General features: G+C 46.2%; 2 protein-coding genes across 13 annotated transcripts in view; one reads left to right on the plus strand and one right to left on the minus strand.

The window, feature by feature from the left end:
* Positions 1-1,945, minus strand: part of IQCK (IQ motif containing K) — a 128,543-nt gene extending 126,598 nt beyond the window's left edge. For 5 of the 7 annotated variants that reach the window (XM_045048017.1, XM_019820899.3, XM_006942263.4 and 2 more), the window contains exon 1: positions 1,759-1,945. In XM_045048017.1, coding sequence (XP_044903952.1) covers positions 1,759-1,945 — 187 coding nt within the window. The remainder of the gene's footprint in view (positions 1-1,758) is intronic. The other 2 variants (XM_006942265.4, XM_006942264.5) reach the window with 1 other exon arrangement.
* On the plus strand, positions 1,944-22,829 carry KNOP1 (lysine rich nucleolar protein 1). Of its 6 annotated transcripts, none has more exons than XM_011290596.4 (5): positions 1,944-2,094; positions 5,084-6,003; positions 9,595-9,663; positions 16,091-16,168; positions 18,659-22,829. In XM_011290596.4, exons 1-5 carry the CDS (start codon positions 1,944-1,946, stop codon positions 18,968-18,970), a joined length of 1,530 nt encoding a protein of 509 aa, XP_011288898.2. In that variant the 3' UTR covers positions 18,971-22,829. The 6 variants fall into 6 exon arrangements, with proteins under 6 accessions (XP_011288898.2, XP_023102404.2, XP_044903951.1 ...); XM_011290598.4 differs by lacking the exon at positions 1,944-2,094 and adding an exon at positions 2,123-2,288; XM_011290597.4 differs by lacking the exon at positions 1,944-2,094 and adding an exon at positions 2,481-2,616.

The raw sequence follows: 22,829 nt of genomic DNA on the forward strand, positions 1-22,829 counted from the left end.
CCAGACCTCATTAACTTTTGGATGTAACTCTGTCACTTTGTGAGCGGCATCAATTCACTTGCTTTTTAGAGAGCACCAAAACCTTTTGTCTTTGCTTTCTCCCTACAGAGCTGTTTGACCAAAATAAATCCCATGATTCTAAAACACAGAGCAAACCATGTTTCTTTGTTAACAACAAACATTTATTGAGCACTTTCTAAATGCCAGACACTGTGCTAAGCATCTTCACATACATTTTCTTATTCGGTCTTCACAACAGCCCTGTGAGGTAGGTAAGCAGTTTCCCTAACAACACACGAGCAATAAACTGTATTATGAAGAGCTGTTTGGCTTGGAGAAGTCAAAATATCTTTCACTTTCCTGGGGAAAAGAGAGCCACAACTACCTTCAAATAAGAGTGGATTCTTTATGGTAGAGTGAGATCAACTTGGGCCATGGCACCAAGGGGGCAAGGATCAAAGGATCAAATTATAAGGAGGACATTCAGGATGAAACAGATTTTTCTAAATATAATGTAATGCTGGAGAAGGAATTCAAACACTGGATGCAGGTGAAACAGACAGCTGCTGAGGTATCGATCAACTGTGTCCACTAACTATTCTCTTTCTCCTCTGTATTTTTCCACTTGTTTCACCTCCTTGCTCTCTCTCCATCTGATCCCATATACTGGTGCATTCACTCTTTTTTCCATTCAACATTTACTGGCTTGCACTGTCCAATATAGTAGCCACTAGCCACAAGTGGCTATCTAACTTTGTTAAACTTAAAATTAAAAAAAACTGAGTACTAAAGTTACACTAACTACATTTCAAGTGCTCAGTAACCATGTTAGTAGCTACCACATATTTTTTTATTGAGATGGAACTCATCTATAACATTAAATTAGTTTCAGGTGTACAACATGATGAATCAGTAGCTACCATATTGAAAAGTTCTACTGGGCAATGCTGTTTCACACAGCTGAGGTAGTGACAGTAGCCACAAGAATGAAAAATCTTGAGTTCTTGACCTTGAGGAGCTTACAACCTATAGGAGAAAAAGACCCACCCAATATTATTTTTTCAAGAGCTAACAATGAGCTCTTGTTGGAAATCGGGCAGTTTGCTAAGCACTTTCTAGGACTGTTTAGCTGCAACGCTCCTAATACCATAAAATAGGTGTCATTATTATGCTCATTTTACAGAGAGGGCAGTAACTTGCCCAACAGGCCTCATGACCAAGCCTATGTGTAGGGCCACAAAAGAAGTTGAGCTAACCTCCATTTGAGGATTTTAAGGAAGATTAGAAATGGGAGGATTAAAACCCAAGTCTGTATAGACCACGCTTACCCAACATGTGGGCTACAGACTACATCAGAATTACTTAGGATGCTCGTTAAAAGCACAGATTTCCTGCATCTGATTAAGAGATCTGGGGGCAGGGGCTGGGAACCTACGTTTTAATCGAGCTCGCCTTCTCCGCCCCAAGATTCTTTCCTATGCATTAAATGAGGTTTGAGAGCCACAGTCCCCCCCACTGGGTCCCCTTGTTCCGCTTTCCCCTGTCTTCCCTGCCTTTAATCTGACTACGGATCAAGGTTGGAGACTGCGCTGCGTAATCTCGGACAAACCTCTCGGAGCCTCAGTTTCCCCATGCGTGAAATGGAAAGCCCTGCGGGCCTGCGGCGCGGCTGCTAGAAAGCCATTCAAAGTAAGCGCCCAGAAAACGCGGCCCCAGCCTGACGAGCCCCGCCCCTCTCTGCCGGCCCGGACTGCCTACCCTCGCAGATCTGCTCCCACAGGTTCTTGCCCAGCGGCTCCGCACCCTGTCCGGGCGAGACGGGTAGCTCGGGGGATACGGGGGACACGGTGGGCACTGGCGTCCGGGTAGCATCCGACGACTCTGTAGAGCCAGCCGGTTCCTCGCGAGGACCGGTGCGACTGCTCACCCGCCCCGGGGCCGCCATGGTCACGGTTTCCAAGGCAACCGCCCTCCCAGCAGGGCTGCGACCCGGAAGGACCCAGAATTCACGGGGGCGAGCCAGAGACTCGAGATTAACTTCCGGGTCGCGGCGGAGCTGGCTTTCACGTGGAGGCGGGGAAGATTGGCCTGAGGGTGAGTGCTGAGGGGCGGCCCAGGCGGGGAGGCGCGGGGTCTGGAGATTGCGCTTGGGGACTTGCGGGGCAAACTAAGGGAAAAGCGGGCGACTTGTACCCCAAATCCACACCACCAACCACCAGCGCTCGCTCCGGCCTGAGGCCGCCGCCTTCTGGAAGTTCTCCCGCCTTGGAGTGGGTCCAGGATTGCGGGTAATCCCTCCGCGCGTGTGTATGCGCGCGGAAGCTTTGGCGCTGCGGTGCCTTAGAGGGTCCGTTTCGCCTCCCAGCTCCCTTGCTTCCCGCTAGTGAACCTTCCGTGGTGGTGGGGTGTTGGTTCCATTGTGCAGAGCACAGGCTCTGCGGGCTGGGTTCGAATCTTTTTTTGTCACTTGCTGGCTTTAGGACCTAGGACTGGTAAATTGAAGTCTCGACGCCTCAGCAAGTCTGTGCGATGGGGCCTTCACACCGGTCCTCAGGAGGCTACCGCGAGATTTTAAAAGCGCTTTTGGAGAAAGTGCTGGTTTTTACTGGAGACACTGTAAGGAACATTCCTCTTCCCTTAGAGTGAATACATCTGGACTCGCTGGGTTAAGGAGGAGGGTGTTCAGTGCTAAAGAGGAGGGAAGCTTAAGGGGATTAAATTGACCACAGCCCCCCTTTGGCTTCTTTGTTCCAAACAGGTCTCTTGACTATTCCCCCCACCTGAGGCGCTCTCCGCTCTCTTGACTCCACCCTCTCTAGGTTTGCACCTACTTTTCTTCCTTTGCAGGCCCCTCTTCCTCTGCCCTCCTGTTTCCCTAAGGTGTTGTCTTAGGCTCGTTGTATTTGAGGCTTAGTTATCATCCATACATTTCTAAGTTTTTCTTATCTATGTCAGCCCCATCACCCCTGAGCCTCAGACCCACATGTCCGCCTGTTCACTGGACAGTCTTCTTTTGGATATCTCAAGGCATCTATGCAAACCAGCCTGTCTCCTGCAGCCCCTAATCACCCTCCTTCAGTTCCTTTTTCTTAGGATTTAACACCACCGTCCTGTAGTTGCCCAAGCTGGAAACTTCTGTACTAGAAACTTTACTGACAACTGATGGGTCAGATTAGATTAACTCCATTGCCCTGACCTCACCACTAGCCTTGATGTTATCACTTGTGTCTTCATTATCACACATCTTTTCCTCCTACACCTTCTTGAGAGCAGGTGTTTTTTTTTTTTTAACAGTTTTTAAGTGTTTGTTTTTGTTTTTTGTTTTTTACTTCTGAGAGAGTGTGCGAGTGCGCACAAGCGGACGAGGACTGAGAGAGGGAGACACAGAATCCTAAGCAGGCTCCAGACTCTGAGCTGTCCACACAGAGCCTGATGCAGGGCTTGAACCCACAAACTGTGAAATCATGACCTGAGCCAAAGTCAGATGCTTAACCGACTGAGCCACCCAGGCACCCCATAGCAGGTGTTTTATCTTGTTCATCTCTGTATCTCTGGCATTCATTTTTTCGGTGAGTATTTATTGAACACCTGCTATGTGCCAGGTACAGAGCTAGGCTCTGGGAATAGAGCAGAAAACAGGATAGGAATGAATGACAGGGTTCCCTTGACTTTCCAGGTGCTCCTGGCATGAGTTACAAATGAATTTGAGTCATAGTTTGGTCCTGGCCTGGCTCCTTGAAGCTGCTAATGGTGAGTCAAGTCCAGTCTGCAGGGTTCTGAGCCTGGAGAGCTTCAGGATGGAGAGCCTTTTGAACTATGCCTCCCACTGTCCAAACCTGGGGGATATTTTGTTTCTGGATTCCCTGGGTGTCTCCATGTCACCTAGTTCAGGGAGCAATAGGAACTGGGGTGTGATGAGTGACAGAAGTAGCCTAGCTGGAAGCTAAAGTGTACTTGAGGGCCCTCGCACAGTTGCCTACATGACATTTCCCCAAAAAAGCTGGACATTGTAGGTTGCTCTGTGTCATCTCCAATTGTTAAATATTGGTAATTTGAAAATTTAAAAACAGTGAAGCAGGCAAGGTGTGGCCCCCACACCTTCTCCCCCTGGCAGCCTTTGATCTGGTTCAGTCCCTGATGATGGATAGGGAAACTGAGGCCCGGATAAGCCAGCACTATGTGGCAAGAGAGTGTCGGTCACCCTTTGAACCCAGGTCTTGTCTGTCCTAGCTGGGGCTCCTTCCATATCTTGCTGCTGCTCATACTACTAGCCACATGGGAAGGTAATTAGGAGGGTAAGTCATCCAGCGTGCAGGTGGGGGAAGTTAATTTCCACACACAAAGGAAAAGCTACTTAGGTGAACCAAGGTAAGGAGTTAATTGTGCCATAGTTACTGCCTCTGGTGGGAATTGGCAGGAAGAGTTCACCTCAGGATTTCTGTTCCCTTCAGAAATTGTCTGTCTGATTTGACTGCAGTTGTGTCCTCCCTGGCTGGCACAGGGTAGGCAGTAAATTTGTTGGAATGGGTGACTAGGCTCAGAGATCTGAGAAGGGGGGTTAGGAAAAGGAATCAACAGTGTACCACTTTGCATGGATCACTTCTCCCTTTGAGAAGGAAGTGTTATTTCCCCCCATTTTCTAGATGGGGAAATTAATGTTCAGGGAGGCTAGATGATTAGCTTAAGGTGAGGGAGCAGTTTCAATTTGAACTTGGGCCTGTCTGAATTTAAACTCCATTCTACTTCTTTGATCACATTTTTCCATCCCTTAACATTTCAGACTAGCCACTCAGAAACATTTTGGGGCACCTGGGTGGCTCAGTCGGTTGGGTGTCCGACCTCGGCTCTTGTCATGATCTCACGGTCCGTGGGTTCGGGCCCTGCATTGGGCTCTGTGCTGACAGCTCGGAGCCTGGAGCCTGCTTTGGATTCTGTGTCTCCCTCTCTCTGACCCGACCCCCCTTTCATGCTCTGTCTCAAAAATAAACATTAAACAAAAAAAGAAACGTGGCTTTTGGTACTACCTAACTGAATTGTACACGGGGATTTGGTAGGGGATAACGTGTACCATTTCTTTTTTCAGGAATGATCACTAAAACCCACAAAGGAGACTTGGGCCTTGGGCTCTCAGAGAAAAAGAAGAAGAAAAAGAAGGTGGTCAAAGAACTAGAGACTCAATACTCAGTTTTAAACAGTGACAATTACTTCACTGAGATCTGTCCCACAAAAGCCACATCCCCCTCAAAGAGTGTGGTCCTGGGACAGGCATCTGAGATGCCTCTAGTGAAGAAAAAGAAGAAAAAGAAGGGACATTGCACCCTCAGTGAGCAGCACTTAGAATCTGAGACCACATTACGTGCTGGACGGACAGAGAAGTTGCCGAGCCCCAGGAAGCAGGCTCTTGGTTCATCTGAGTTCCAAGGTGGGGAGAAGAAAAAGAAGAGGAAGTCCTTATGGCCTCCGGCCATGTCCCCTGGCTCAAGAGTGAAGACCTTCCCGGACCCCAGACAGGGCGAGGAGGTGACCAGCATCGGCAAGAAGCCCAAAAAACACAAGAAGGAGAAAAAGGCCCAGGAGGCTGCAGCCTTTTCAGCCAAGGACCCTTGGTTCTGTGAGTCTGGGGATTCTCTGTATGCTTGCTCGGTGGGGAAGGATGGAGAGGAGCAGACAGCCTCAGGGCGGAAACGGAAGCAGGAGAGCCCCAGGGAGCACAATGTGAAGATGAAGAAGAAAAAGAAAATCCACCAGAAGGGAGACACCTCCCTAGGGCACCTTGAGCTCTCCAAGTCCATTGAGGGCATCCCCAGGAAAAGAAGTAAGAAGCCAGTCAAAGTTGAGGCTCCAGAATACATCCCAATAGAACATAACCCCAAGTCCCCTGCAAAAAAGAAAATGAAAGCCAAGAAAAAGGCAGAGCAGCCAGGCATTGAGGAGCCAGCTCTGAGGAGGAATAAAAAGAAGAAGGAGAAAGAGAGCAGAGTAGCAGGAGAGCCTTGTAAAGAGGTAAGCTTTTCTTCAGAAGTAGACTCTGCTTGGGTGAATAAGGGTGGAAGTGGAGAGTGTGTGTGCATTCGTACACAGGCACTCCCCTTTGTAGCTGCCAGAACCCTGATTGAACTGACTTCAGCCAGAAAAGGGTATTTGTTGAGATATGTAACTGGAAAGGTTAAAAGCTATTTAGTTTCAGGTATGGCTGGATCCAGGTACTCATGCACTATCCTCAGTAATAAAGGTATCCCTTGCTATTGAAACTCTACCCAACTTCTCACTATCTTCACTTAGGGTCTGAATAGATATACATTTTTCAGATGAATCTCTCTCTTTCTGAACTCTTGCCACTTGCTGTCCAAAACTCAGGAACCAAATAGTTTGAGATAACATGGTGTCCAAGCCTATCTGAGTTTATTTTCTGTGCTCTGTTTACATGATTTAGAGACCAAATAGGTTTGGATTGCAGGAGATGCCTGTGTGGCTTTCCCCAGCTCTGGGCTTTGTATTTTTTTCTTCTAGTGGGTTTTAGTCACAGACAGGCACCTCCCACCTCCCACCCATAGCAAGACAGTCTCAGCAGTTCCAGGATTTCATCCTAGTAGTTAGACTACCCCCAAAGGGAGAACTGTAGCCCCTCTGAAACGATTACAAGAAAATTCTCAGGGCTGCTGTCACATGCCTCAGGTGATCACCCAAGCTGGAAGCCCTGATCTGAAGCTGGGGGGAGGAAACTAGGGTATTAGTCCCACTGAACCCCACTGTTTGAGGTCGGGGGGAAGACAATTCCTGGGAGGAAAACCCAATCCTAATTACCCGGAGGAAGAGAATAGTTGATGGTCTGGCGAAGACAACAGAGATACGTTGTCTCCATCCTGACAGGCTTCCTTGAGTGGGGGAGAGAAGGGAGGAGATGAGCCAGAGCACTTGGACTCCACAGGTCCACATCTGCCTCTATTTGTGTCAGGACCACACCTTCATTCCTGTTTTTGGAATAAGTGAGTGGATGTGCAGGGGGAAATGAGATGGTATGTGTCCTACTCCAAGCAGATGTCTGGCCTGTTGGGGTAGCCAAGGCTGATGTTGAACACTTTGTGTGTGCCTGGCAGTAGGCTAATGCTCCCCATGTATTAACCCGTTTAATCCTCACATCAGTCTGGTGAAATGGCTGCTGTCGTTATCCTCATTTAACAGACAAGGATACTAAGGGAGGAGTTAAATACCTTGATCAGGATCATCTACCTGTCAGGGTGGGCTTTCAGCCCAGTCTGGCTTTGGAACTGGAGGTTTCATCCTTTCTCAGAAGCTGCCCTGTAACTTCCCATAGATGGTAGAGCCATTAGAGCCCAAGAAGTGACTGTCTTCTATTAAACAAGCCCTGAGTTCTCTTCCCAGTTCTGCACCGACCAGCTAGGTAAGCTCAGACCAGCCACTGCCCTGTGGTCCTCAAGTAAGAATGATGGCTGGGGCGCCTGGGTGGCGCAGTCGGTTAGACGTCCGACTTCAGCCAGGTCACAATCTCACGGTCTGTGAGTTCGAGCCCCGCATCGGGCTCTGGGCTGATGGCTCAGAGCCTGGAGCCTGTTTCCGATTCTGTGTCTCCCTCTCTCTCTGCCCCTCCCCCGTTCATGCTCTGTCTCTCTCTGTCCCAAAAATAAATAAATGTTGAAAAAAAAAAATTAAAAAAAAAAAAAAAAGAATGATGGCCAACGTGTATGTAGTTGTTACTGAAGGATGGCCCTGGCACTGGCGGGGGCTCCGTTAATACCAATTGAAGGATGAGCCCCCTGGAGCAAGGTCATCAGGAAGTGTCTGGGCACCCTCAGCTCAGCTTGATAGGGTTGAGGAGGAAAGGGGCGGCCTCCTTTTCAGGGCCTACAAAAGGCAGTTCTGGTTTCTGGATTTTTCCCAGTTTTGTCCTAGTCCATTAGACTTATTTCACTGGTCTCTTTCATTCAGAAGCTCTTGGGGCCAAGAGGAACCCCAGAGGCTGGGAGCCCAACCCCCATCAGAATCCCTTCTTTCCAGAGTTCAGTGAAAGGTGGTTGGTCCCCTCTGTTTAACATCTCCTGCCTTGGGGGCTCTGCTGCCTCGGACAGCCCTCTGAGTCAGGAAATGCACACATCTTCAGGGTCTGGATGGGTGATGTGAGTAAACAGAGCCTTTCAGGGATCATCACATGTGATGCTGGGTGCCGCGCAGAGCACATTTAAAGTCAGGCTGCGAAAAGATGGCAGTTGTCATGACCAAAGGATCAGGGAAAGTGGCCTGGGGTCTCACCTTTAGAGGGTCCCATGGGAGCTAAGGTCAGTGAGCAAGTTTGACACATGCAAACATGCCCAGGGCAGGCCCAATGAGGACACCACATGGGAGCGGAGTTGTGTGAGGGCTGTTGGCTGTGGGTCATGCAGAGGGAGCAACAGTGCAGAGGTCCTGGAAGGAGCAGAGACTGGGGTAGTAGAAGCTGGGAGTTTGGGAGGGGCCAAGGAATAGAGACCATAGAGGCCACAGGAGTCTAGATTTTTGTGTAAATAGGATAAGAGCCCCTGGAGAGTTTTGGGGAGTAGTGGGGTGATGTGATCTGATTTTTTAAATTTTTATTTTTTTAATTGAGATATAATTGACATATAACATGGTGCAAGTTTAAGGTGTATATACGATATGATTGAGTTTTTTTTTAAGATTTTATTTTATTTACCTTTTTCTTTTTTTAAGTTTATTTATTTATTTTGAGAGAGAGAGAGGACCCCAAGCAGGCTCTGCACTGACTTTGCGGAGCCTGACTTGGGGCTCTAACTCATGAACCACGAGATCATGACCTGAGCTGAAATGAGGAGTCAGATGTTCAACCAACTGAGCCACCAGGCCCTGAGATTTTGTTTTAAGTAATTTTTGTACCCAATGTAAGGCTTGAACCTTCAACTGCGAGATCAAGAGTTGTAATGCTCTACTGACTGAGCCAGCCAGGTGCCCCTCCAGTTGAGTTTTTAAAGCTCACCCTAGTTGTTGTGCATAATGGAGCAGGGTTGGGGCGGAAGGGGGTGAGGAAGCAGGAGTTAGAGACTGTTGTGTTGTCCGGGTAGGAGGGAAGGCAATGACTAGGACTGGAGTGGGGATGGGCACTGGAGGAGAGAACTGGATTTAGGTTTGCTGGCAGGGTCCCTGCCCTGCCCACCCTCACCCCAATCAGGGCCCCAGGCTTACCTGTCCCCTGCCAGTCTGTCCCTCCACCCCCATCAGCAGGGCCCTTGGCCTCTCTCCTCTTGCTGGTGTGGTGCCATGGGAGATAAGATGATGTCTGTGGCAGGAAAGGTGTGCCAAGCCTTAGTCAGGAGACCTGTGTCAGTTCTGTCCCTGAGCTGTGGGGGTTACTTCATGATGGTCCTGTCACCTCTCTGAATCTTAGTTTCTTCATATGTTAGGTCAGTGCCGTTGTCTTGAGAGGAGAATCAGAAATGTGGAAGACAGGATGTCAGAAGTTCTGTTGGTGGCAGGGGTTGAGGTGGTGCTGCAGTCTTGGGACTTTTCTGGATTATCATGATCTCATCCTGCTGGGGCAGAGGCCATCGTATGCTTGACTCTTCCTCCCTTTGCCCTTTTGTGCAGGAGCCTGACACAGACTTAGAGGTGGTGTTGGAAAAGAAAGGCAACATGGATGAGGCGCACATAGACCAGGTACGGTCCAGGTCCTCATCCCCCTCCCAGATGTCTTGCCACCCACCAGGCACACATTTGTCTCCTCCTGGGCAACAAGATCCTGGTCCCAGAGGTGTCAAGGAACCCAAAAGCCACCAGCCAGCTCTGGAACACCTCAAGTGGCAGGGGACTTGTGGCCTTCCCCACTTGATGCTGGGAGACCCTTTCACTACCACAGCTTTGGCTGAGGGGCTATCTGATCATTGAGAATCTCAGGCTGAGTGTTTCCCTTATAATTGCTGCAGGAGAGACAGGAGTATGACTCCAGGAACTACAGCCAGGGCAGGGAACATGCGCTCAGCCAGGCCCGTGCATTGCCACCTCCTGTCCTCAATTCAGGAGCACTTAGAGAAGTTATTCTGTTGTGGCTCAGCTTCTGCTTCTGGCGTGCCTGGATCTGTAGGTAGATGTATCCTATAAAGGAGCATGACTTTCTGGAATTGGGGTCTTTGTATGATCCTGGAGCAAATGAGGCCAGGCAGGACAGTGGTAACAGCAGAGGCTTGGCTTTGGACCATTACTAACATCCTTGGGCAGTCACTGACCTTACTGACCCTCTCGTGTAGGTGGCTGTGAAGACCAGACGCAGTCATGTTTGTGAGGCAATCAGCAGGGGCCTGTCTTATATCTGCTTAATAAGGGGCACCCATTACCCTGACCACATCCTCACGCTTTGTCAGCAAGTAACTGCTGGAGAGAAGCAACAGGGTGTGATGCAGGGATGACCCCTGTCTCGTGGCCCTTCTACTCCAGGAGAGAAAGAAACCAGTGACTACTAGGAAGTGAGCTGAGTATGTGGGAGCCTAGAAGATGTCACAGAATTTCCAAACCTAATGCCTTTGGAGTGGAGTGCTAAGGAACTCTCCCTGGAGGCAGGGGCATCGGAAGTAGGACCATGCCGATCAGTAAGGGGATGCTGACAGAGCCCAGTCCAAGGCCTGGCACAAAGCACAAACCCCTTAGAAATGGGAGGTCCCCAGCCTTTTGCAGGTCATAGTCATGCGGCTCCCCAGGGTCAGGGCTAACTGTAATGAGGACCGAGAGGACAGAGGCGGGGGGGGGGGGGGTGGGGGGGGCCCTGCCTCTCTGGGCTCTGGGCCCCTTCCCTCAGTTCCTTTCGCAGGTATCCTCCCCCGCTCAGGATGCAGCAAGCTGCTAGAACTCTGAGAGTCCTCATGCCCATGTACTTCTTATGGGCGATGCCCACCAGCAGCCCCTTTGCTGCTGACTTGTGCCTACTGTTTACAATTTTTAAGGAAACTTTTAACCGTTATGGGTGACAGATTACCTCAACCTAAGTGAAGCTTTCTATTTTACCTCTGCCTTTTTTCCCTGTAAATGCTGAAAGTTCACTATGTTAAAACATTGCAACCTAAAAAAAATAATGTGACCTGAAATCCTATCACCTAAGAATGGTCACTGTTAACCCTTTGTTACTATATTTTTCTCGATTTTTCCTTTGTAACTATGTGTAATTTTAAAGCACTGTGTAATCATGCTACGTTATGTAGACCATTCTCTTTATTTTTTTATTTTTTTTCAACTTTTATTTATTTTTGGGACAGAGAGAGACAGAGCATGAATGGGGGAGGGGCAGAGAGAGAGGGAGACACAGAATCGGAAACAGGCTCCAGGCTCTGAGCCATCAGCCCAGAGCCTGACGCGGGGCTCGAACTCACGGACCGTGAGATTGTGACCTGGCTGAAGTCGGACACTTAACCGACTGCGCCACCCAGGCGCCCCCCCATTCTCTTAATTTTTATCATTTAACTGGTGAATTGAATTTCATTTTGTCTTAGGCACATCTGTATCATTCTGCATCTGGAGCATGGCTCCGCTATAGGAATATGTTACCATTTTTTCTCTCATTTTTATAGTTGTCACTTTGTTTTATATAGTTTTCAACTTACATAAGTGGTCACTTTGTCTCACATCCTGTGGCAGATTAGAAGGGAGGAGGAAAGGGCACAAATTGGGTCAAAGTTATACCTGAACCCTTATGAGGGAGAAGGAGACCCTGGATGCTTTTTTTTCCCTAATTGAAGTACAGCTGACATACCATATTATATTTCAGGTGTACAGCCTAGTGATTCAACAATTATATCCTTTAATCTATGCTCACCACAATAAGTGTAGCTACTATCTGTCACCTATACAAAGGTATTACAAGATTACTGACTGTATTCTCTATGCTGTACTGTACATCCCTGTGACTGACTTACGTGTTTGTACTTCCTAATCTCCTTTATCTGTTTCGCCCAGCCTCCTATACCCCTCCATTCTGGCAACCACTAGTTGTCTGTTTTTATGAGTCGTTTGTTTTGTTTTGTTTTCCAGATTGCACATATAAGTGAAATTATATGGTGTTTGTCTTTTTTCTGTCTCAATTATTTCACTTAGCATAATACCCTGTAGGTCCATCCACATTGTCGTAAACTGGCAAGATTTCATTCTTCTTCGTTGTTGAGTAATATTCCATTGTGTGTGTGTGTGTGTGTGCGCGCGCGCGTGTGCATGTTTGTGCACACACACACACCACAACTTTTTCCATTCATTTATCAGTGAACACATAGGATGCATCCATATCTCGACAATTGTAAATAATGCTGGGATAAACATAGGGGTGCATATATCTTTTCAAATTAAGTGTTTTCCTTTTCTTTGGGTGAATACCCAGAAGTGGAATTACTGGCTTGTATCGTATTTCTGTTTTTAATTTTTTGAGGAAATTCCATACTATTTTTTTATACTGGTTGCACCACTTTGCATTCCCACCAACAGTGCACAAGGGTTCCCTTTTCTCTGCATCCTCACCAACACTTGTTACCTCCAGTCTCTGATAGTAGCCATCCTGACTGGCTTGACATGATATCTTGTTATGATTTTGATGTGCATTTTCCCGATGATGTTGAACATCTGTTCATGTTTTGGCCATTTTTATGTCTTTGTAAAAATGTCTATTCAGGTCCTCTGCCCATTTTCTAGTTGATTTTTAAGTTTATTTATTTTGAGAGAGAGAGCATGCCCATGCAAGCAGGGCATGAGAGAGAGGGAGAGGAAGAATCCCAAGCAGGTTCCCCATTATCGGCACACAGCCCAACTTGGAGCTTGATCTCATGAACTGCAGGATCATGACCTGAGCTGAAACCAAGAATCAAACGCTTAACCAACTGAGCCACCCAGGCGCCCCATGTATGAGTTCTTCATATATTTTGGATATAAAGCCCTTATCGAATATAGTATTTGCAGATATGTTGATCCTTGCAAATTAGTTGATCCTTGAACAACATGGGTTTGAATTGCACGAGTACATGAATACACAATTTTTTTCAATACAGTGCTGTAAATGTACTTTTTCCTTTGATTTTCTTAATTACATCTTTAGCTTTATTGTAAGATTATAGTATGTAATACATATAACATACAGAGTCTGTGTTAATCAGCTGTTTATATTACTGGTAAAACTTCCAGTCAACAGTAGGCTACTAACAGTTAAATTTTGGGAGAGTCAGAATTTATATGTGGATTTTCAATTGTGCAGGGGGCCAGTGCCCCAATCCCCACTTGTTCAAGGGTCAGCTGTATCTTCTCCCATTTAGTAGGTTGCCTTTTTGTTAGTTTGTTGTAGTTCTAATTGTTTTTATTGCCCTTGCCTAAGGATACAGATCCAGAAAAATATTACCAAGAATTTTTTGCCTTTGTTTTCTTTTAGGGGTCCTATGGTTTCAGGTTTCACATTTAAGTCTTTAATCCATTTTGAATTTATCTTTGTGTATGGTCTGAGAGAGTGGTCCAGTTCATTCTTCTGCATGTAGCTGTCCAGTTTTCCCAACACCGTTTATTAAAGAGACTGTCTTTCCCACATTGTTAGATCCTTGGATGCTTTGTCATAGATTAATTGACCTATAAGTTATTTCAGGCTTCTTTTCCATTGATCTCTGGTTTTGTGCCAATACTATGCTATTTTGATTACTGCTGCTTTGTAGTATAGTTTGATATATGGGATTGTGCTACCTCCAGCTTTGTTTTTCTCTCTCTCAGGGTTACTTTGGCTATTCAGCATCTTTTGTGATTCCATATGAATTTTAGGATTGTTCCTTCCAGTTCTGTGAAATATGCTATTGGTTTTTTGATAGGGATTGTATTGAATCTGTAGATTGCTTTGGATAATATGGACATTTTAACAATGTTAATTCTTCCAATCCATGAGCATGGTATATCCTTCCATTTATTTATGTCATCTTCAAGTTTCTGTCATCCATGTCTTAAAATTTTCAGAGTATAGCTCTTTCACCTCCTTAAATTTATTCCTAGGTGTTTTATTATTTTTGATGCAGTTGTAACTGGGAGTGTTTTTAATTTTTCTTTTCAGTAGTTCGTTTTCAGTGTATAGAAATGGAACAGATTCCTGTATATTGTTTTTATATCCTGCAACTTTTACTGATTCATTTATTGTAATAGTTTTTTGGTGGAGTCTTTAGGGTTTTCTATATAGATTATCATGTCATCTGCAAGTAGTGGCAGTTTCATTTGTTCCATTCCAGTTTGGATAACTTTTGTTTCTTTTTCTTGTCTATGGTGCCCGAGACTTCAGTACTGTGTTGAATAAAAGTGATGAGAGTAGACATTCTTGTTTTGTTTCTAATCTTAGAGGAAAAACTTGAAGCTTTTCACCACTGAGTATGATAACTATGTGGCCTTTATCATGTTGAGGTATGTTCCCTCTGTATCGACTTTATTGACATTTGTTACCATGAATTGATGTTGAATTTTATCAAATGCTTTTTCTGCATGTATTGAGATGAGTATGATTTTTATTCTTCATTTTGTTAATGTGGTATATCAAGGATGGATATTAAACCATCCTTGCATCCCTGAGATAAATCCTGCTTGATCATGGTGAATGATTCTCTTAATGTATTGTTGAATTCAGTTTGCTGACATTTTGTTGAGGACTTTTGATCTATGTTTGTCAGGGATATTGGTCCTGGAAGCTTTTATATCAAACAGCAGGATCATTAGTATGCTGATGGTGGCCTTGAGCCATGCTAGCAGCATTGCATAAGATGTACCTGCTGTGTACCAGGCACTCTATTAGGTTCTTAACATTCTGCACCCAACAATTTAATGTTGGGCAGGGAGGTTCTCTGACACCAGCAATTCTTGGACACCAGCTGGGTGTCCTACAATTCAACTCCAATCTGACACAATATATATGGAGATAGTGTCACATCCCACAGGTTAAGGACTCAGTCTCACCAGGCTACTACCACCCCTCGGCAGCCTGCTATAGATGGGAGGTTCTGATGACCCCCTCCTTGGGTTCTATTAATTTGCTAGAGCAGTTCACAGAACTCCGAATCATTTCACTTACTAGACTGTTGGTTTATAATAAAAGGATACAAATCAAGAATAGCCAGATGGTAGTGATACATATGGCAAGGTATAGGGAAATGGCACTAAAATTTCATGCCCTCTCCAAGTATACCACTCTTTACAAATCTCCGTGTTTTCCACCAACCCAGAAGCTCTCTGAACATCCTGCTCTTTTGGGAGGTTTAGGGAGGCTTCATTACATAGGTGCAATTGATTAAATCATTGACCATTTGCTAATTGATTCAGCTTCCAGGCCCTCTTCCCTCCCTGGAGTTTGGAGGGGGGACTGCAAGTTCCAACCCCCTATGGTCATGGGGTTGGTTCACCTGACAACCAGCCCCCATCCTCAGGTGCTTTTCTTCGTTCTCCTCACTTACATAGCATAAGACACCTTGATTGCTCTCTTCACTTTGGAAATCCCAAGGGGTTTAGGAGTTCTCTGCAGAAACTAGGATGACAACCAAATGTATATTTATTATACATCATAGCACAATTCTGTTTCTGCCATTTATCCTCCAAGGTAGCTGATATTTCTATTTGCAGATGAATGAATCTAAGTACAAAAAGGTTAAATGACTTATCTAAGTGCTAAGTTTCATACTAGCCTTTGCCTCACTCCAGTGTTCTTTCTAGAAAATAATGCTATCCCGAACGTTAACTACTGTATCTTCTGTATAGGAAGGCAGGGCTTCAGGCAATGTGCTTTGGGGAAGTTTCCACCCACTATGGCTGTTACAGACAAAAATGTTCTGCTGAAGGTGGATAAAGCTCAGTTTATAGGAAAGTTCATTCTTAAAAAATGGCAAAAAAAAGAATAAATGAGGCTGCCCATTTTAGGCCAAGGGACTGCAGCCTTGGGATGCTTAGAAGATTGTTCCCGACAAATGCCTGCCCCAATTTGCAGCAGAGGAAAGCTCCTCTTCCTCTTGCTACCGTCCTGTCCTCCTGCCCTATCTCTGTGCTCTGTTTTAAGCTCAAAGGAAAACTTCTGTGTCCCATTTCCCTCTTTTCTTTGCTCTCCCTTGCTCAGGTGAGGCGAAAGGCCTTGCAAGAAGAGATTGATCGTGAGTCGGGCAAAACGGAAGCTTCTGAACCAAGGAAGTGGACAGTAAGTTCAATGCTTTGGCTCTGCTGGGTGACATACCCCGGCATCCTGACTCCTCCTTCCTCGCCCTGTGGCATGAGCAGCAGAGTGATGGGAGACAAGACCATGGGAGTCCAGGTCCCAGAGGCTGTCCCAGTCTGCTGTTGGGCTCTCTTGACTGCAGAGCTTGTCTTGAGCTAACTTTCCTCCTTCTGAAGGGGTGCTTGCCTACCTCCTAGAGAGCTGGCCAAGCCAGAGAAGCATCCTTAACCTTTGTCTCCAGCTCTGGATGGATGGGATGTCCCACACATTGGTCTCTGAGGGCATGTGATAAGCGCTTTCCAGCAGTGGATAGTGACCTCAGAAGGCTTCTTGGACCAGGGTAGGTGGCAGAGGCAAGAGCTATGTGGTGGCAGGCCTCTCTCAGGACTGCCTTCAAGGTCCAGTTGGAATGGGAGAGTCCAAACCAGGCCTGAGGAGATGGGACAGGAGGGAGTACTGCGTGAGGACACGAAGTCAGGCTGAAGCAGGGTGAGAGGGGCTGTGGGCAGGCCTACACCAGGCCAACCTCGACAGCTGTGGCTGGAAGCTTGTACGGAGACTCTAGGTGCAGTGAGAGCTCCTGGAGGGCATGTGTGTAGGGGAAGTGGGGAGCTGGTTAGGAGGCTCGGCCTGCAGGCCTTAGGACTGGGATGGTGGCAGAGGACAGAGAGAAGAGACAGCTTCACAATCCAACAAGACTTGCTAATAGTTAATTGGATTGGGGAGAGGGAAAGAAGGATCTAGATGACAAGGAAGGCTTGCTTTCCTGCCCTATCTTAAGCCTTCACAGTTTAACACAGGACAGAACAATTAATTTGGATCAAAAGACCTGAGTTCAATTTCTGGCTCTGCCACTTTCTCGTTGTGAGACTCTAGGGAAGCAGCTTCTCCTTTTGGAGCCTCGGTTTCCACATCTGTAAAATGGGACTTGTACTCTTGCCCAGTGGGATATGGAGAGGGCCTTTGTTATGTGTCTTCCCTCTGGGTGTCTCTTCTCTTTCCATCCTCTTGAGCTGAGCAGAGCTGATAGAACATCCTTATTGAGTTGAGGAAGGCAAGAAACAGGGCAGCTAGTGGCCCCAGAGGCTGCACCTAGAAGGACCTGATGGGGATCTTAGGGCACAGGGGCTGGCATCTGCTGGGGACACTTTAGGTAGCATTGCCTCCCAGGACCTAGGGACACTTGACAGGTGAGGCCTGTGGTGAGGATTCCAGACTGGCTGTGGGCCCCTGTGGGAGGGCCTCTTTGAGTGGGTCAGCAGCCCTTGGAAGAGCTAGTTTCCTCAGACCCAGTGCAGGGCTGTCAGAGGTGGTTTCTTATTCTAGAAATTGTAGGCCTGGGAAGCTGTTAATTATGCCTCCATCTGGGCCGCTGTGAAACTGGAAGAATTTGTCACTGATTCACTCAGGGCAGGTGTAACAACGATTGGTTTTTAGTATTTTCCCAAAACTGATCTAGAAACAAGTGCTAGGCTGGCATTTGTCTTGCAAGTGGAAATTTCCCAGGCAGCATGGAGGTCAGCAGTCAGGGTGGGGTGGGAAGAATGACCAGTTTTTGAGAACTTAAAGTATGCCAAGCATTGTGCTCTGGGTTGCTGGTGTAAAAACCTGATTTGATCATTAGTTAAGGCCCTGTGAGAGGTGTATTACACTTCTGTATTGTAGATGAGGACATTGAGGCTCAGAGAGGTTAGGTGATTTGAACAGAGTCAGCCAGGGCGGGCTTGATCCCTGGGTCTGTGTGACTTCAAAGTCATAATTTTCTTGAGCTGGGTTTCTTGCTGTCTCACAGGTGTGAGAAGGAAAGGGGTCTTTTCTTCTGCAGCCGCTCTTAGGAGCTGTCTTGCATTTTCTTGAACATGGGTGACTCATGTAAAGGTGGCAGAGTACTCTGGACATGAATTGGGACCCCCTTAGTCCTGGACTAGCTCAGCCTCTGGCTTGGCTGTGTGACCTTTACCTCCCTGGGCCTCCACCCCCCACTATAAAGCGCAGTGCTCGTGGGAAGCAATGTGCGTTTCAGATTCCCACTTGCTCTCCTCTTCCCTCCAACTGACAGCAACCTGAGGGCAGAGTGGCCAGCTGGGAGGTAAAGTGGTTGGAGGTGAGGTGAGGTGTGCCATACTCTTTGCCATGAGTTAGGGGAGGAATGAAGCAAACAGGCAGCTCCGTGTTTAAAGGTGGGCCCTGGTGTCGGCCAGACCCGAGATGGAATTCTGGCAGGGTCATTGATTAGGCTTGTGCCCCCAGTTAGGCTGCATACCTTCATTTCCTTACCAGTAAAATGAAAATAAATACAGTATTCCTTACACGGCTCTTGTTAGAATGAAAAATATAGTCTGTTGATGTGCTTGTGAGCGCTGTGCCACAGTGAGCATTTAATCAGCTGGATCCTCCTTGTTGAGACTGGGCTTGGGGAAAGGATGGGGCTTTGGAAACCAGGAAAATGACCACCTTTTTCTTTTAACACAGGGAACTCAGTTTGGCCAGTGGGATACTGCTGGTTTTGAAAACGAGGAACAGAAACTGAAATTTCTCAAACTTATGGGTGGCTTTAAAAATGTGTCACCTTCATTCAGCCGCCCCCCTAACATGACCGGAAGGCCCAACATGGCTCTCAACAAGAAGGCGGCCGACACTCTGCGGCAGAACCTCCAGCAGGACTACGACCGGGCCATGAGCTGGAAGTACAGCCGTGGCGCTGGCCTTGGCTTCTCCACCACCCCAGACAAAATCTTTTATATTGACAGAAATGCTTCCAAGTCCATCAAATTTGAAGATTAAACTCTACTGTCTTGTCCTTCAAAACAGCCAGAATTGCTTTTATTATTCAGTTGTGCAAATGAAAGCCATTTTACAGTTGTCTCAAGTCAAACCTCTGCAGAGATTAAGGAAAACTTTGCCCATGTGCTTGAATGAACTGAGGTCAGGGAAGCTCATGTTTCAGAAGTCAAGAGAACATGTGAGTGGCTCACACTTACTATTTTCTGTATTAAGCATTCCATCCCTGTTTGAAGACATCAGCATATATAAATAATAGCTAAATGTCTTGAGTGCTTAGTATGTACCACGTACATACTAATGTGTTGCCCCTGCATTAATGTATTTAATCTTAATAATTATGAAATAGGTGCTATTATCCCCATCTTATAGATGAGGAAACTGAGGTTCAGGGATGAAGTAATAAAATTGCCCAGGTTCACCCAACCAGTAAGTGCCAAGTGTTGTACTTTTGTGCCCCAAGTCCTCTGTCACTATTCACTACTCTGAATGTCCCCCCCCCCCCCCCCCCAAGGAACTTTACCAGGAATACTCACTGGAGATTGAAATCTCTTTTGGTTGAAGAAACAGAAGTTTTATTAGATGTCTGAATCCCAAACAGGAAGTAGAATTAATGATAAACAGGGAAGAGCAAACTCATTTTCTTTTCCCATCTTGGAGGAGCTACTGGCAAAGAGGGGTCTGAATTGTCACCAAGCAGATGTGACTGAGGTTCCTATTAGGAAATGTGTTTCTAAACCAGTTTTGCCTTTTCTGACTTCCTGCTTTCCATCCTCAGTGCTGAGCTTGGATTTAGTCTTGATGCTCTTAACTAAATTCTGAAAAAGGCATTTTTAGAGAGACTGTTAGTCTTCGTGAACCAATGACAAATTCCCAGGGATCTGTTTATTATATTCTTTGCTACCATGAGGAACAGAATCCTAGGTGACTTATGTGGCAGAGGTGTCAGGATGTGTGGAGGATGACACAGGAAGTTGCCTCCTCATGATCACATTTCCATGCCTAGACTCTATAGGCAGCCCCACAGAGCTCCATGTACAATGACCTGAACGATACGACCACCTTCTTCTTTACATTCACCTAGCATTTTGCATCCCAACATACAGTTTATGAGTGGGACATTTTCACATCATTTGATACCTATAGTCATCCCAGCTCAGCAGCCCAACTAAACAGCCAGGATATTTAGTCTGTCACTTGGCAGGAAGTCCTTATGTAGAGAATTGATGCATCAGCTCAACAAAGAAACTCTTCTCTCTGCTCCATTCATCCTGTTGGCTTCATCAAGCTGGTGGAAGAAGGGCTGGACCAATTTTAAGTTGGATATCAAGACAGTAGAACATTCCAGAGGAAGAAGAAAAACCTTATGACTCAAGGAAACTTCCAGAAGACCTTTCATCATAACGCATTGCCCAGCAGTGGGTCATATGCCCATTTCTGAGCCAGCCCCTGGCATGTGGACGAAGATGCACTCCAGGCAGGTCAGAAAGGAAGAGTGAAGAGCAGATGCTGGTGAGACAAACGTGGGGTCGACTAATGTCCCACTGGGTGGGTAGAGGTGAGGCAGGCCTGCCCTGACTAATAAACACTGACTAGGTCGAGAGTCCTACAGTTCTATGCTAGTAATGTCTCAGGTGGGCACATCAGCCAGAAGGTGAATTGGGCCTTTGATGGATTCAACTTTGAGGTACATAATCGAAGAGGCCATCTAATTGCCTAGAAGGTAAGGTTCTGCAATTGAGTTAGCTCCTTCAGAGAATCTTGTCCTTTCACAGGGGAATAAATCTCTCCTGGCCTTGATCAACACTACAGGAATTTACTCCCTATACTGTCTGCTTTACTTGTTTTTACCTTGCTGAGAGATCACACTACAGTTAGGGCCTGCCTTGGCTTATCAGGGAAGATTGTGCTCAGCCATCTCTTGGGTGATTCTGGAGACTGGCTGATTGATTGATTGATTGTCCACTGTCTTGTCCTCATAGTGATAGTTCTCATTAGGATGTGATGGTCAGACCTTTCTCCTCCTGCCATTTAGTATTAATAATCTGTGTGTAATAGGATTTGACTTTCAAACTCAGTGTATCCCCATTGGCTGAAGAGATCTGCTGGCTGAGGGGAAGGTTTAGTATAGTCTGTTCCTAAAACGGGGTCTAGCCAGAGAAGGTTGAACAGCCAAGATAGCAAGATGGGCAGTGTCCTCAGAATGGACTTAATCTTACCTCTGCTGCTCTTACCAGTGCAGATCATTGTCAAGTTAGCAGGTCTCTGTCCTGCAGCAGTCTGCAGTCCCAGGAGGATTTACTGAGTGTCCTGGGTTAACTGGGCTTCTCTCCTTTGTAAATTAAGCAACATCGGCTTGTGCCACTCTGCCCCTTTTCCCTATGTCCAGTACCCTCAGTCTGTCTGCAAGGGTTTTTGTGTTTTTTTTTTGTTTTTGTGTTTGGTTTGGTGTGATTTCCCTTGTTCATGATGTCTCCACTGAAACAAGACGGTTTGGGGATTTTTATTCAGAACCAGGGCAGGAGAGATCGGACATATATAGCACAGCCAAGGTCTTGGTTGAATATTTAATAGCCCTGTTCTCAAACTTGTTGGCTGTTTGTCCCTCAGGGATTTCTCAACTGACCAACTTTCCATGACAGGGTCCTTCCCTCCATACAGTTGCCCTTCCTTATCCAGCTGTCTCTGAAACCTCATGATTCTTAACCACTGTATTCCTTGGAGTGATTCCTGCTGTTTCTGCCTTAGCCCACTGAATTCTGCCCTGAGACTTCCTTTCCATAACTAGAGTGACCCATCAAAAGTATTTGCTAGATAGACAGCATTCTCTAAAAGAAAATGTGTATTCAACTTTACAAACATAGAATTAGGTTTGTGGTTGGCAGAATAATGAGCCTCCATTCTCTCCCTGGACAAGATGACTCCCTCCATTGTCCCCCTGGGACAAGATGACCTTGTCCCAGTCACCAGAACCTGTGACTATGTTAGGACACGAAAGGGAGTTTGGGTAACAGATGGAATTAAGGTTGCTAATCAACTAACCTTAAAATAAGATTATCCTGGATTATCTGAGTGAGCCCAGTCTAATCACAGGAGTCCTTAACTGTAGAAGAGGGAGGCAGAAATGTCAAAGAAACTTGTAAGAAAAACTCTAAGGTGGAGGCAAGGGCCATGAGCCGAAGAATGCAGGTGGCCTCTAAAAGCTGGAAAAAGCAAGAAAACAGATTGTCCGCCAGAGCCTCCAGAAGGAACAAAGCCCTGCTTTGAGGGTAAGCCCCCTGAGACCTGTTGGACTTAAGGTCAATAGATAAGGTGATAAAATTGTGTTGTTGGAAGCCGCTAAGTTTGTGATAATTTGTTAAGGCAGCAATAGAAAAGTAATCTAGGTCTCATACAGAACTTTTCCTCATTTTTAAAATCGTATTTCCTAGAATATTTAGAATTTTATTGTTTCATTATCCTTTGTGATAACAGTAGACTTCATCCCCTGTAGGCTATGGTTTTCAGAGTCTGGCTAATTGATTCAGTAATGGGCTGAGGAAAACCACAAAAGGTCACAGAAGATCTAAGCTTTGGTCTGGGACAGGTGTGACAGATGGTTCAGAAGCTCCTTTGGTGTAATGCGTATTCAACCTAATATGAAAGTCCAAATTCATATCAATATAAGAACATTACTCAGGCTTGGGAACAAATGCTGTCTGATGTGTAACCTCAGAGTAGAAGGAAATGACTTAAAGCGGGTAATTTGTGAATTTGCCAGTTGTGTTTCATTTAAATAGTATCTAGTAAAAGTGGCATATGAAATAATTTTAATGGAAATAATTTTGTGAAATAAAGATCAGTTGATAATATTTGAGCAGTA

Source organism: Felis catus, chromosome E3 (genome assembly GCF_018350175.1).
Source record: "Felis catus isolate Fca126 chromosome E3, F.catus_Fca126_mat1.0, whole genome shotgun sequence".
In the NCBI taxonomy this organism is placed as follows: Eukaryota; Metazoa; Chordata; class Mammalia; order Carnivora; family Felidae; genus Felis; species Felis catus.

Excerpts from the sequence above, each read along its gene's own strand:
- KNOP1 (XM_011290596.4), top strand. The coding sequence starts at position 1,944 with ATGGTCACGGTTTCCAAGGCAACCGCCCTCCCAGCAGGGCTGCGACCC. Across the intron at positions 2,095-5,083 it reads CGGGGAAGATTGGCCTGAGG|GAATGATCACTAAAACCCAC; the intron begins GTGAGTGCTGAG and ends TTCTTTTTTCAG. Across the intron at positions 16,169-18,658 it reads CTGAACCAAGGAAGTGGACA|GGAACTCAGTTTGGCCAGTG; the intron begins GTAAGTTCAATG and ends CTTTTAACACAG.